This window comes from Acartia tonsa, chromosome 13 (genome assembly GCF_053477335.1).
Source record: "Acartia tonsa isolate MP-2025a chromosome 13, ASM5347733v1, whole genome shotgun sequence".
NCBI classification, from domain to species: Eukaryota; Metazoa; Arthropoda; class Copepoda; order Calanoida; family Acartiidae; genus Acartia; species Acartia tonsa.
The window spans coordinates 12,123,171-12,138,813 of record NC_137272.1 but is presented as its reverse complement, the minus strand read 5'-3'; the positions used below and the strand labels follow the sequence as shown (position 1 = coordinate 12,138,813).

General features: G+C 34.1%; 2 protein-coding genes and 1 long non-coding RNA gene across 3 annotated transcripts in view; 1 reads left to right on the top strand and 2 right to left on the bottom strand.

Moving 5' to 3' along the window:
* The window catches only part of LOC145335148 (uncharacterized), a 52,129-nt gene that overhangs the window by 18,687 nt on the left and 17,799 nt on the right, over positions 1 to 15,643 (top strand). Inside the window, exon 5 of the mRNA XM_080180880.1 lies at positions 14,582 to 14,639. Coding sequence (XP_080037006.1) covers positions 14,582 to 14,639 — 58 coding nt within the window. The remainder of the gene's footprint in view (positions 1 to 14,581; positions 14,640 to 15,643) is intronic.
* Positions 3,210 to 5,822, bottom strand: LOC145335082 (uncharacterized). Its single transcript, XR_013885131.1, has 3 exons — positions 5,331 to 5,822; positions 4,326 to 4,433; positions 3,210 to 3,348 (listed from the first exon to the last, which is right to left on the bottom strand). It is a non-coding gene; the product is annotated as an uncharacterized LOC145335082 (long non-coding RNA).
* On the bottom strand, positions 9,947 to 12,125 carry LOC145303817 (uncharacterized). Its single transcript, XM_080145456.1, has 3 exons — positions 11,985 to 12,125; positions 10,771 to 10,855; positions 9,947 to 10,487 (listed from the first exon to the last, which is right to left on the bottom strand). Exons 1-3 carry the CDS (start codon positions 12,072 to 12,074, stop codon positions 10,069 to 10,071), a joined length of 594 nt encoding a protein of 197 aa, XP_080001582.1. The 5' UTR covers positions 12,075 to 12,125; the 3' UTR covers positions 9,947 to 10,068.

Genomic DNA, 15,643 nt, shown 5'->3' with positions numbered 1-15,643 from the left:
CCTGACATCCTCCCAAAAGAAATCGCCTATAGAAATTCTTTTTCATTATTTAATGAAATATTTAATTTAGTTAGGTATCTATTTTATGGAATCTTCAGTGCTTTACAATTACATCATAGATCCCCCCCCCCTAAAAAAAATTTTCAGTAAAATTTTTTTTTTAAGAACATTCAATTTGGGGGGGGTAAATACCCCCCCAAAAAAATTTTTTTATAGAACATTTATTTTGGGGGGGGTAATTACCCCCCCCAAAATGGTTTGGGGGGGGGTAAATACCCCCCCCAAAATCGTTGGGGGTGCCTACGGCACCCCCAAGCTAGGGGTAATTTTTTTTTGGGGGGGGTATTGTTCAAAAAATTTTGGGGGTGCCTACGGCACCCCCAAAATCGTTTGGGGGTGCCAAATGGCCCATTACCCCCCCCCCTTGGACGCCTATGATCCTGCAGATTTATCTTTTTCTTGCTAAATGAGATAAAGGGGGAGGTAGGTTGTGCTAAAATTCCGTTAAGGTATGAGTTTTAAGGCTTGAAAACAGTAGCAGAACGTTAAAAGGGTTTTTTTTTTAATTCAACCATCTCGTAATCAAGGAGCAAATGGCACTTAGAATTCGAATTTTGATCTGAAATTTTGCATGATTAATCCTTGGTAGGTCTATTTTCCCTAAATTGTACAAAAAGTTGGAAAAGTAACGGCTGGCGGCTCAGCCGTTTAGCCATTTTAAATCTCTTTTCAAGGCAAATCATCACGAAACCTATCTCCACATAATACTCTTTGCTGCTCCAAAACGTTTTCAAACGGTTCTAGCCGCTGGTTGTTGGTACTAGAAATCTAAAAATGTTTTTTTTGTATCATTTCACTTGATTTAAAGCAAAATCATGTTTCAAAAGTTGATTCCTACATAATTCATGGCAGATTTGCCCTAAAAATAGCCAATAAATGAATATACTAGGGTTCTGTGTAATATCATTATATCGATTTAAAAAATCAAGTTTCACTATGGTTTTAAGTGAAAAAACTATCTGAAATGTTGAGCAATATTAGACGAAATATCATCAAATTTTTGGTTGAGTTCAAAAGTTCGAAAAAAATAACAGGCCAAAACATAATCAAATGCTGTAAATTACAAAAGTTCACTAATAAAACTGTTTATAACATTACAAGTTACCATCCCTTTTTTCTAAATTAACATTTTTTAGTGAAAAAGTTTACTCTTGTGTCTCAGCAGTTTGAACTCAACAAAACATTTGATGATGTATAGTTAAAAAATGCCTAACATTTTAATTTTTTTTCATATAAAACCATGGTGAAACTAAACTTTTTAAATTGACATATTGATATTACACAGAACTCTCGTATATTCATCGAAAAAACATTTAGAATCACTGCTGGAAGGTGCTTATAATCACTTGCTCTCATTCGTGGATAGTTACCAGAAAGTCCTGTTTAAAAGTGAAGCTTTTCTATAATTAGGGTCAGTCTTTCTTGTCGTAACAGGTAGCTCTTTTGGTTAATTTAAACAGGTTAGAATTGTCCTATCATTTTCAGACTTTGCATGATGATTCCTATAAGTTAGGGATGACCTAGAGATTGCAGCAACTCTTCAATCGTTAGCAAAAAGTCTCAAATTCCAATAAAATAGGCTCATTTTTTACTTTTTGACAACTAATTTTTTTGTGTAATTATAAAATTCATCTGATTTTAGGAATTATGATTCCTATAACAACAAGGTACAATGTTATAAGCAAAGCATCTCTACAAAAAAAGTCCTAAAAATGTAAGCATGTGCTTAAACAGCATCATGTATTCAAGCAGTTTTGCAACAAATTTACTTACAATTATGTTAAGGCTTATGCATTGATATTCTGCTTATTTAGTTCTGACACTCTACAAGTGTTAATATTAATAGTCCCTCCATTTCAGAGCTTCCCTTTTATGGATTTTGTTATCCTTGTTTAAAAAAAGGGGGGTTGGTTATCAATTATATTTTTCCTTAAAGTTATGTGTTCAGTTCATAAACTTTAAAACAGGATTTAAATGCTAAGATTAAAAATGGCTGTTGCTTTAAAGAGTAAAATGTGAAACTATGAATAAACGTCATTTTTGTGCTATTTCTTTTCTTAGATAACTTTAAATCATTTAAGAACTTATTTTTTTCCTTCAGGTTTAAAATATCACTGATGATTAACAATACTACAAGTTGTTGAGCAAATGAAGTAAACGTTAATATTATTCTTTGTGGACTAGTGCTATAAACAGATTAATGCCCTCTCCCTGCAAATATTTAAAATTAATGGAGAGAAAGTGCATAAAAAAAGGTAGGAGATGGCCGCAGCGGTCTTGCCGCCAAAACTTTACAGTTCCACATTGTACCTAATCAAGTACCAGAGATCTATAGGAACTGACAGAGATCCTTTTACTTTTCAATAAGGATTAAAAGTATGACATTTTAAAGTTTACTACACCTAAAGAATAGTTCCACGAAATGATACCAACAACAACTTAGAAATTATCTTAATTTAAAAAAAAAATTTGTGTGGAAACTCTTTCAAAAATACCCGTGTATCACATTTATGATGTTTTAACTCAAAACTCCCACATTATTTTTAATTTATAAAATAAACAACATATTTTAAACAACTGTTTATCCCCGAAGGACCCTGTTCCTAGGGGATACTACCCTGCATAGATCTTCTATCCCTTTGCCAAACCTTTTCATAAATAAACATACAAAAGTTTTCAAAAATAGAATTTATAGTCCATATGCGATCTGAGGGAACCCGCAACAATTAAAAATGTGTATTGATTCAAAAAGTTGTTTTCTGAAGGTCTAGTTTGAATGGTATCAAGTACGATACCATTAACTAGCAGCAAAGCAGAAAAATAAATATAAATTGAGAGATAGGTAACAATGGACTGTTTATTACACTAGTAGTAGTCCCTTAAGTTTTAAAATAGTGTTCTCATTCGTTGGCTTAACAACTTTGTGGATTTTTACTGAAGTTTGATTGATTGGTTTATTACGTTTGGTGTTTAAACGTTTCAACAACTAAGTTTAATCTAAGGGAGGGGTAATTTTACTATTGGGGATGTACAATTTATCAACCTTTTATCTTATCCCTTTAGATCCCTGATATAATTCTATGTATGTTAAAAAGTACATTCGAATTAAAGAGTAGCTTCACACATTACATCATTGAACTAAAACAATATATGAATATCTTATTTTATTTTGTTACAATAGGTAATCTATAATTTTGAAATCACTCACAAAATTTTATTAATATTACAAGCTATCGATCTTTGAATATTTTTTCTTGCATGCAGCTATAAATACAACATCACTGTTTCCTGAAAAAAATATACTTAATTCAAGAGTAGATTCTAACATTTCTTTTATTAGCAAAGGTACTGCCCATTTAGTCTATCGTTCTATTGGGGAAATATTTTCTCATTTGGTTATTAACATACATAACACATATGGCTACTACTTTTTTAAAAATCTAACAGCCATGCTTATGAAAGCTACACTTTAAGAAAAGAGGGGGCATTTCTACAATAATTAAAAACAAACATTTTCATACTTAATGGCTTTTCCAAATAGCCTTTAATAAAACAAGGATGACAACATCCATAAAAGCGAAGCGCTAAAACGGTAGGACAAACGGACATTAACGCTTGTATAGTGTCAGAACTGAATAATTATAATATAAATGTATAGGGGTCAAAGGAAAAATGTAAGTAAATTTGTTGAAAAAAACTTCTCGATTCAGAACAATGTTTATGGACATACTTACATTTTTAGGACTTGATTATAGATTTGCTTTGCTTATTACATTATACTTTGTTGTCCCAGGAATCAATATACCAAAAATCAGATCAATCAGATGATTAGTTCACATAAAAATTTTTTGCTAAAAAAATAAAAAAATCAACATGTTTAAAATGGATGTACGGACATTTTGGTAATGATTATAGAGTTGCTACGCTTTCTAAATCGTACCTAACTACTAAAGGAATCACCATGCAAAATTTGAATTCGATAGGACAATTCTAACATGCCTAAATTAATGAAAAAAGCTGTCCGTGACGGACGTACGGACGGACCGACCCTAATTATAGAAAAGCTTCGCTTATAAAAAACGATTTTTCTCTTATTCGTGGAATATCCCTTTTTGATAGTTTTTATTTCAATTTCTGTACGTAGATATTTTGCAGATCTTAACTATAACCTCTTTCTGACTTAAATAACTAAAACTGGGAAGAGACTGTAATATTTACGACCTTAAAATGAAAAAAGGTGAAGTCCTTGAGCTGCGTATATTTACCTTGATATACATAGGATGTAGTGTGCAGAGAAATTCTTCGTTGTTTTATTCGTTGGTAAAAGCTGATGTTGTATAGGCGTGCTTCAAGTCAGTCTGTTTTCTATTAACCTAAATTTTAAAAAATCATAAACAACACTATGAATAATCTTTATAACAGTAACAGGATGTCTGTCTGTCTGCGTGTACTGAAAGATTCTGATATTTCCAGGTAAGGTTTAATCTCATTGTTACTCCCAATTAGTTTTACTTTTCATGGAAGCTGCTTAACATAGAGTTGAAGCAAATAGTCCTGTTTTATAAAGATTTTTTTTGTCCGAAGCTGAAGATGTCACAAAATACCAATCCTATTAAATTTACTTTACAGGGAAGCTTTATAAATATCTTGTGTTAGTTTTGACTATTATTCTCGCCTAACCGTGAGGCTAAGGGCAAAGTAACTACCTAATAAAATCATGAATCCCTCTTCATAAATATATCACTGTACTAAAATCCAGTTTATATATCCACGACCATGGCTAAAAACGTTACGCATCCGCAGGTCGCCAGGGAGGTGATAGGGTCGAATTTCAGCTAAACACCACGTATTAACTAAAGACATTAAAAATGGTTCCTACTGCTGTATAACTAAAACTTTTGTAATCGTTGAACTGAACTAATTTTAACAGATACCATTAATCCAACAACAAAAAGCCTTTTTACTTCTTAATTGCATCCGATTTAAGTTTTGTAAATAAGAGAGGGGTAGGTTTCTGGTAGAATCCGTAAAGGTGTGTGTTTTAAGGCTTAAAAATAGTAGTAGAACGATAATATTCACTAAATATGTGTATTTCTTATTGAAAAGAACTTTAGACAAATTTTTTTTTTAAAAAGTTAACATAAATTTTTAACGTTCTGCTACTATTTTTAACTTACAACACATAACCTTTACAGATTTTACCAGAAACCTACCCCTCTCTTTTTAACATGTGGGTTCTATTGTAGTTCAAATGAAAAATAATGTAATACCTTATTTTTTTAGCAGAACATCGTAGAAAATCAATCCGCCGTCACTCAAAAAATTTGCATCTCATCTTTAGTAAAATCTGAAAGGATCCAAACTATTAAGAATATCGACGAAACAAAACAGGGATATAACACCCAAATATAAAATATTATGCCTTATTCATTACACCATATATATCTTTAACGTTAATAGTTGGTTGTAATTGGAATTATTGGTCTCTAATACACACAGACACACACACACTTAAAAGTGCGTAACCTTTTCATTCCAAAACAACGTCTTCTCTGCCCGCCTCGCTTTATTTTAATTAACTTATAGCAAACGTTTATATTATAATATTTGAAAAAAAAAATCACAAAAAACTCAATATGATAATGCATTTATACAACATACGTATTGCAACAATGTATTATTTTTATAAAGATTACGAAAATTTAATTGTTATTGTCTGGCCATTTTGTTTTTGGTTGGACTTTTTTAACGATCAGCTGTTAGCTTAGGTTGAATATTGAGAGATGTTTCTTCAACATTACAAAAAAGTTTTAATAGATATAACAAAACAAATATTTTATTTTCATATCAATAATTACCTATATTACAAGTACTTTAAGATTGTAAATTTAATTTTTAAATTTGCTAGAATAATCAAATATTATTGAAATAATTTTCTTGGGATCATAAGAACGTCAGCCTAAATCTTTAAAAGTGTTAACCTCCAGCTGATTTCCTCAGGGAAAAAGGAACATTAAAGATTTTTTTTACATAGTATATTTTAAAAAGTACGACTGAAAAAAGGTTGACCTCATAAAAGGTTGACCTTTTATTTCTCTCAGTCAACCTTTTAGCTTTTGTGAACTGGGCTATAGTTGATATTCCCATTAAGCCCCTTAATATCATCTACCTGACCAGAACCCGTTGCTTATGGATGCATCTGGAGGCCAAGGACATGGGGGAGCAGCTTCAGCTTTGGTTCCAACTATGCAGGCAGCATCTCTTGGCATGTGTTCCACTAAAAAAAACATAAATAATAATCGTGATATGTCTCTACGAGTCTTTCCCCCCCCCCCCACCCCATTAGTTAGAGAAAATTTAGAGATTAATTAGAGAGAAAAATTAGAGAAAAGTTAAAGAAAAATTAAATATGATTAATGGCTAAAGATTAGAAGGAAAATATCGTGAAGAAAAAAATTTGGTTTAATTAGATATTTATGGTAAAGGTTGAGAAAAAAGAATGCTCACGTAATAATTTACTTACTTAATCTTACTTAATCAGTCTTTTTTTATTAGTTTATGGCATTGACAGATTATTTAATAATAATACATGGAAAATTAACACAACAAGAATAATTGTATAAAAACGGCCAAGCGTGTAGTTGTGTTAGTTGTGTTACATGTGGAATTACATGTGAAATTTGTATAATATGTATACCAATAGCATTACAACAATATTTTCAATGCTAATATTAGGGATCCTGGAGTCTTTGGTAGACTGTTTAGGATTTGGTGGCTGTAGACCTTGTCGAAACTGTGGTCGTTGTTGATGTTGTCGTACCTGTGGGAGCAGTAGCAGCCGTTGCTGTACCTGAGGCCGGGGCTGTCCTGGACTTGGATGGTGCTGGAACCGCGGCACCGCTGTCTGGGAGGGCAGGAAATTCGGCGGTGTCAGCGTTAGTAACGCCGTTAGGATCCATGGTAGGTTGATCCTCATTGTCCCTCTCTTATCTGGATACCGGGCAGCTTGTTGGCTTTCAGGTCCTGGAGTAGAGATTTAATCTCTGACTCGAAACCTTTAAAAAAGACATCTTTGTTAGACTGGCCGTTTTCTCGCATGAATTTAACGATTAGGTTGTCCGTCTCAATAATGTCCTTCAGTGGCGGTAGCGGGGTAATGAGGCCTATATGTGATCTGGCCATGCTGTTGAGTACTTTTACCCATTTCTGTGGCCCGTCTGCGGGCATAAAGGCCACGCTAGTGCCTGACAGCTTAGTTTTGGACGCAAGTCCGCAACTGTGCAAATAAGTTATTAGGCTACGGTTTGTGTCCGCCAAATCGTGCGAACATTTGATGAATTTCTTACCGTCAAATGAGACTGCTGCGCTACTACACCACTGTGTCTTGTCCCTGGCACGTTGATCGATGGATTGGAGATGTCTTCGCTTGTTTATCATGAAACTGAAAAGTAGATGTCTTGAGTAAAAGCGAAAGATGTAGTTTCTAGGTCCCTTCACCCTTTGGCTCAGTGGATGACTATATTCGATCGTATTGTCATAGTGTATGTCCTTCTCCGGATTCTGGGCCTGTAAAACAGGTTTGATAATAATATTAAACACTTCATGACTTGTCGGGGTTTTTTCCAGCCAGGGACATTGAACATTGTTTACCCGAATAGACCAAAGACGGTCACGTTGCTCTCTATGAGCTAGCTGGGTCAGGACATACTCGTTTAACATTGTTTGGCACTTTTCGCGGGCCGATGCGTTATCAATGTAATTGTGAAAATCCTTCGTTAAAGACACTATTCGAACGGCAATTTGTTGTTCAGTTGACAATGTTTCACCTTCAATAATCGATCGAATATCATTCATTTCATCACGATGTTTTATGTTCAGAGCCTCTATGCTCTCTTTGAGGCCGCGCATTTCGCTCAAAAACATTTTATTAAAACTGTCGCTGCTTACCTTTTGTAACTTCTCGAATGCTTGCACTGACTGACTGACAGCCTGGCTTACAGCCGACTTGATGTCTTCTTGCAAGAAAGACCGCACCTGATGAAGTGCGTCCTGCGAAAGCAGAGCCTTTGGAGGCGGCATTTTATTTTATATAGCAAGCGACACTTAATAATATATAATATTAGATGTGTATTAGAGCGTGGTCAAGTAAAAACTGGACTAAAGAAATGCGCGGGTTAGTTAATCTCAGTTGATCAACCAATAGCCTAAAGATAATTGGTGCGTTGGACCAATGAGATTTCTTTCTTGTCGGTAGAAATTGTTTCGGCCAATGAGCAAGCTAGTTCGCCGGTAGCTCCTCCAATGAGGGGCCAGCACGAAAGTACGCCTTTCCGAGTGTGTGTGGCTGAGGGGTATGGTGATCAAGGGGAAGGGGGTACGAGTGTACGCCTTCCGAGTGTGTGTAGCTGAGGGGTGTGATGACTGAGGGGTGGGGGTATCTTGGGGAAGTTAAAAAGGGTAGAGTGTCTACTCTGTGCTAGGCATAGGTGTTGCTAGCTGAAGGGTAGACTAAAGACTAAAGTAATTTAAAAAAAATATTTATTTATTAAATACAGTTCACCCCGGTTTGGTTCACCAATGTTACTCGCTGGGTACCATTGGCGCGCCAGTACCGCGCCACTGGCCGCGCTTAATCACCCATGCCATTTCGATGTAAAGCTTGGTATTTATAATCTGATGGTGCGCTGAAATGAATCGCCCCGGTTCAGCACAACTATAAACGATTTAAAGATTCAGCTCAGATAATTTTTTACCAATTACAGAAAATAAAACAACAAACTAAAATCACCACATGTAAACTTATAATCTATGTTCATTCTTTATGGGCCCTAAGCATTTAGAAGATCTGTGTTTAAGGGGTATTGATTAGTTCAGTAGTTATTTCTACTTCTTATTTTCAGACAGTGTTTTCTTTAGGTAAATTTAAACTTATAATTTTGAAGGCATTGCCAACAGTTTTTCTTTTTATTATTTTATATAGACTTTCAAAATAAGCTTAAAGAGTCCATGAAGCAATTTTATGTAGCAAAGCTACTCTATAATTCACTTTGTCCGTCAGTCAGTCCGTCAGTCTGTCAGTCGGTAACTCTAAGGGGGAAATGGGATTTACTTAGCTCCTATAAGTGATAGAATGCTGAAATTTTTTTACTACATTCCTTTTATTAAGGAGCACAATTAACTATAAAATATCAATGGCGGTCGGACGGCTTTTTAGCAGGTCTGTCCGTTCGTCCGTCTGAGACAGAATAGGAAAAACGTGATTTTCTCGGCTCCTTTTAAAGATAGACAGCTGAAATTTTTTGACAACATTTCCATTATTAAGGAGCACAATTAACTATAAAACATCAATGGCGGTCGGACGGCTTTTTAGCAGGTTTTAGGCTATTTTTTTATTTTCCACATTTTTCCTCATATCTTTGGTGTTTATAGTCCGATTTTCAATTCTTTTTCAGTTAGATATATCAAAATTAAATTTTCCGTCGTTTGGAGAACCAACAATGACGGCCAAACTACCTTTTTGCAGGTTTTTGGCTACTTTTATATATTTTACATTTTCCCCCCATATCTTTGGTGTTTATGGATCGATTTTCAAAATTGTTTCAGTTAAAGATATCAAAATTAAATTTCCCGTCATTTGAAGTAATAATAACAGATAACAGATGTAGACACAATACAATCTTTCCCGATTTTGTATTAATTTTGCAGAATATGATTCCAGTTACATTTTTCTATTCTGATTTTTGGTTTGACAACAACCACAATTTTTTTGAATTTATTAATCATCAAGGTACCAACATCAAAAGGTCACCAATTGATCGTAATTTAGGTAAGAAAAGTTTTTTAAGAATTTACCTCAGAAGTATTAAACCAAAAAGTATAGAACACATAAAAAGGTAAAATTTTATTGAATTAAGGTTAAAGTGCAAATTAAATAATAAAAGTAATAAGTGATAAATTAAATCTTGAAAATATTTTGGTGTTAGACATCATCATATATGTACATCTCTCTTAACGTCCAGCAGTTGTTGGGGCGACTGTGGGAGCAACAGTGGGGGCAACGGTGGGAGCAACTGTGGGAGCAACTGTGGGAGCAGCAGTAGTTGCAGGGGCAGCTGTGGTTACAGGAGCAGCTGTGGTTGCAGGAGCAGCTGTAGTTGCAGGAGCAGCTGTAGTTGCAGGTGCAGCTGTGGTTGGGGCAACAGTAGGAGCTACAGTAGGTGCAGCAGTGGTAACAGGAGCAGCAGTTGTTGTTGTGGTCATGCTAGCCAACAGTTGTTGAAGAAGTTGAGCAGCAAGAAGGCTCCCCAAGCTTCCAGCAGCAAATCCACCTGCACCAGCTGCAATGGCTGGCAATGGGCCAAGGCTGTTTCCACCTCCATACTTGCCTCCGTGCTTTCCTCCATGCTTTCCTCCATGCCAATGCTTACCTGAAATAATTTTAATTATACTTTACACTAAATTCTAAAAAAGATAGTAAACTTAACAAAAAAATATCTTGTATTAAGACATCCCAGATTGTCAGAATTAAGTTATGTGTCCAATCTTCATGTTTTCTTGTAATAAATACAACCTTATAAAGATGCCTAGCCATTTCAAAACTTTTTCATGTTTGCCTCAATGATAAATAGGTAATAAGACAGATACATAACACCTCTATAATAAGATGATTATATCATAATAGACAGATAGTAATAAGTTATTGGATAGTACCTCCATGGTGGCCACCATGCTTTCCCTTCTTGCCTCCATATCCACCTCGTCTGTTTAGATCAATCAACTCTTCCAGGTTGTCAACCTACCAAAATTAAACAAATTATAATTTATCTTTTAAATGACCATTTTTTAAAACCAATTCAGTTTCTAGTTTAGAGGATTCATATGAAATAATTTTTGGGAGTTCTTTGAACGTAAATGATGGAAGGTTTTGGGTAGCTATTAGAAAAGTTTACAGATTTAAAGGTCTTGTAAGAAGAACAATGGCCAGAAATAATCATAGGGACATTCTACATTCTTACAATTATTTATTTTAATAAAAGGGAGGAGTAGGTTGTGCTAAAAATCCGTAAAGTTGTGAGTTTTAAGGTTTAAGAATAGTAGTAGAACGGTAATATTTACAAAATATGTTCATTTCTTATTGAAAAGAACTTTACACAATTTTTTTTAAAGTTAACTTAAATTTGTATCGTTCTACTACTGTTTATAACTTAAAACTCACAACCTTTATGAATTATTAGCACAGCCTACTTTTCCGTTAGTCAAGTATTATAGGTTTCATGACATCACTTCTCAAGAGGTGTATTGTTGTTTTTTCACAGAAGCTTTTTATAGGTTATTTTAGGTTAGGTAAATGTTAATGATTGCCCCACAGGGTATATTCCCCTGCTAGGGCTAGAAATAGGAGAAAATCTACTGTGAAAATAAGATGAAATGCCCTTTATGAGTTGATGTCACGAAACTAACAATACCCAATACCAATTTTTATAAACTAATGTCTTTTGAGAATAGATATAATTATACAAACATAATAGAGCCCAGTTCACAAAAGAGTTTTAGAGGTCGACCTATTTTTTCCGCAGGTCAATCTAAACAGGTATATCCAAAAAATAACGTTATAAAATTAGTCGACTTCTAGGTCAACCTGTGTCTTTTGTGAACTAGGCTTAGAACTTTAAAAAATAATATGGCAGATGTACAAAAATTTACTCTGAATTACAGAACAAATGTTTGTTGTAATCATTGATCAGAAATTAATAACTTGATATCTAGAAAAAACGTTTGGGAGCAAAAAAGATCAATTATTTGTTTATTTCAAGGGTACTTTAAGGTTTTATTCTAATTATTTATAGTTAAAAAATTTTGTCATCTTAATTTGAAATTGAAGTGATCTTTTAATCTGAGATTACCTGAAAGTGAACATTGGTTACCTGAAAGTTTTGTACACTGAGACCTTGAACAGCTCCAAAGTTCTCAGCTGCTACACAGAACAGAAGGATAGCTGCAAGAGACTTGTACATCTTGTGGATTCTATGGCTTGAGCAAGACACAATTTACCAAAATAATTTCTTGCCTTTTATACTCTAAATGTCCCATGAAGATTTGTAAAAATATTATATTTTGATTATTAACAATAATTCTAGCTAACTATACCCTGCGATGGCGTTGGGTAATTAGAGTAAAACAATAGAGGGGGAAGCGGTCAAAAAAACATTGTCCCCACCCCAAGGACTCTGTGTGACTTTCAATTGGTTCTTTGAAAATTAACCAATAGCATCGGGAATATTTACACAGCCAGGTCGCAACAAAAGTGCAGAAAACAATTAGCTAGCAGAAGAAAAAGATCCCCAACAGGGGATCCAGGTAGTTGTCTGGTTATACATCTATATTTATAGATTTATTCTGGTTAGGTGATAAGTTTAAATCTTGACCAAACACCAAATCTCAACTGAGTAACTCAAAATAGTTCCTGCTACATTAAGTCAATAAAAATCATTTCTTACTTGTGCAACATTAATATTTAGAGAAATGAGAATGTCTTGGCCTAAAAGAGATGAAACTCATAACCATGCACAGTATGGACTTCCTGACAAAGGTTATGCAATAAAGGGAATATTTATGTGCAATAGTCAGTGTGTGGGACATAATATCTAGCGAGAGGGGGGATAATAGGTTGTTTCTTACACTAGTCCCCAAAGTTTTACAATAACATTTTCTTATTCGTTGGCTTAGCAACTTTGGGGACTTTTAATGACTTTTAATTGGTTGATTTATTAAGTTGAATGTTTAAACGTTACAACCACTAATTCAATCTACAGAAGGGGTAATTTTGTGATGTACATCAATTTATCGTCTATTGTCTTATCCCTTTAGATCCCTGCCAACTTTCAGATATTACATAAGATGTGCTTCTGAAATTTCCCATCACTAGTTTCCTTGCCGCGCTATTTACAGACAGTATTGTCCTTGTTATATATTAACAAGGATGACAGCATCCATAAAAGCGAAGCTCTGAAATGGAAGGACAAACGAACATTAACACTTGTAGATTGTCAGAACTGAATTAGCAGAATATTAATGCATCAGTACAAACAATATTGTAAGTAAATTTGTTGCAAAACTGCATAAATAGATGATACTGTTTAAGGACATACTTACATTTTTGGGACTTTTTTATAGAGATGCTTCGCTTATAACATTGTACCTTGTTGTAATAGGAATCAGTTTTCAAAAAATCAGAAGAATCGGATTACCTAAACATACAAAAATTTGTTGTCAAAAAAGTTTAAAATCGACATGTTTAAAATGGACCTACGGACATTCTGGTATCATTTATAGAGTTGCTTCGCTTTCTAAATTGTACCTTACTACTACAGGAATTATCATACAAAGTTTGGAATCGATAGGACAATTCTAACCTGTTTAAATTAACGAAAAGAGCTAACTGTGACGTACGGACAGACAGACCGACCCTAATTATAGAAAAGCTTCGCTTTTAAAAAGTAATTTATTTGAAAAAAAATAACTTAATTTATCTGTCAATCTTCTTTTATTGCTAGCTGACATTCTAATTTAGAAATCTTCATTTTGACGTAAATAAAAACACTTTTAAATTTTACATACATATGTTTGCACCTTTCACCCCTGCAATAGCAAATAGGGACTTCATCAAAATATTCGGGTAGGACAACCCCTGATTTTTGTGTTTTAAAAAGATTAATAAAAATAGTTTTAAGGATTTCTTTAGATAATGTCTACTTTTCTAGAGGCCTTTAGGGACACTTGAGAAAAGGGGGAAGGGGAGAAGTTGATATCTCCACTTTCAAGTATTAAAAAAAAAATTTGAAGACCGAAATTTTTTCTAGAGGCGATTTCTCATGGAAGGTAAAAGTAACCTCCCCAAAAAAAAAGTTACAATTTTCATAACATCTTTAGGAGGCTTTACAGTAGAGGAGAACCATATCGGTAAAGCAGTTATCAATAACATTCGCTGCACACAGACAGAAAGACAAAAAGACAGACAGACAGATAGTCTAATACTTATAAAGTCAACTAAAAGTCTGCTATTGATAAACAGCCTGATAAATGTAAAATTAATTATTTAATATATACATATATTATACAGAGTGTTTGAAATCTCGGGGCCAACAAAACTGGGTTTAATGTCTTTTTCGTTGAAAATTGTCTATACTACGATACGATACATGTTTTTTTCAGCATGGGTGAAGCGGTTCTAATTCAACAGATATTAATCGGTTTCGAAGCTATACTGAAATAGTTATTTAGAGACAGCTTTCCGTGGATATTAAAAGGAAAAATAATAAGATTAAAACCACTTTTGGTAGCCTCGAGTGGTCAATTGCCCGAGCCAGAAAATTGTATTAATTTTTATATTACTATTCGTGAGAAATGTCTGTAATACGATGCTATACATGATTTTTTATTATGTCTGAGAACCGGTTCTAATTCAGCGGATATTAGTCGGTTTTGAAGTCATACTGGAAAATACTTTTGTGGATTTTTTTAGGCAGAACATTTTGGAAACAGAAAAATGTTTGAAAGATCTCGACAATATTTTTATGCAGGTTTTTTTATTAAAGTGAAGCTTTTCTATAATTAAGATTGGCCCGACCGTACGTTTGTACGTAATGGAATTTTCTTATCGGTAATTTGGGCATTTTTAAACTGTCCTATAAATATCAAACTTTGCATGATGATTCCTGTAAAAGTTAGTTACTACTAGGAAAGTGTAGCAACTCTATATTCGTTACCAGAGAGTAACTTTTTGACAACAATTTGTCTGGAAATTTTTTTGTATTACTATAAGTTAGGTTAGGTTAAGTAGGTCCTGCAGAGGTTAGACTTAGGTTATAAAATCTTTTTAACAATAATAGTTATTTCTTTCATCGTATTATAAACGGCTTTCCGCGGATATAGAATGTACAAATATAAGATTAAAACCAGTTTTTTTAGCCCCGATGTGCCGAAGGCACGGGCTAAAAAACTGGTTTTAATCTTATGATTGTACATTTTTATATTCGTAGAAAGCTGTATATAATACGATGCTAGACATAGTTTTTTCGTATTGATGAGAACCGGTTCTTAGCCACCGGATTCGAATGAATACGACAAGTCAAGCTGAGTATGCCAATAGCCTGTTTTGGCACACGGTACTTGACTTGGGGGAATATTGGCATACTCTACTTGACTAGGGGGAATATTGGCATACTCTGCTTTACTAGGGGGAATATTGGCATACTCTGCTTTACTTATCAAGATATGCTTTTCCTAGAATTTTGAAATAATTTATGTATATATACTAGCGGCTTCACCCCCGCCCCACTCTCGATGTCTCTAGGGGCATTTGAGGGAAGGAGAGAGCTAAAAATCTCCTTTACATTTAAGTTTTAAAAAGAAAAACTATGTAACAAAATCATGGTATTTTGAAGGACCAATAAGAAGCTTCATTGAAAGAAGAATAATTGATTAGTAAGATCTTTTATTTTGAAATTTTAATGGTTTTAGGCTAATTTTCGTAACTTTTCTACTACTTGGAATAGAGAGCTCCTAGATGCCAGGGACGCAACTG

Bases quoted from the DNA above. Each gene is read 5' to 3' on its own strand.
- LOC145303817 (XM_080145456.1), bottom strand. From the start codon at position 12,074: ATGTACAAGTCTCTTGCAGCTATCCTTCTGTTCTGTGTAGCAGCTGAG. The intron at 10,856-11,984 runs GTAACCAATGTT...TAATTTTGGTAG, and splicing joins TCAGTGTACAAAACTTTCAG to GTTGACAACCTGGAAGAGTT. The intron at 10,488-10,770 runs GTACTATCCAAT...AAATTATTTCAG, and splicing joins GCATGGTGGCCACCATGGAG to GTAAGCATTGGCATGGAGGA.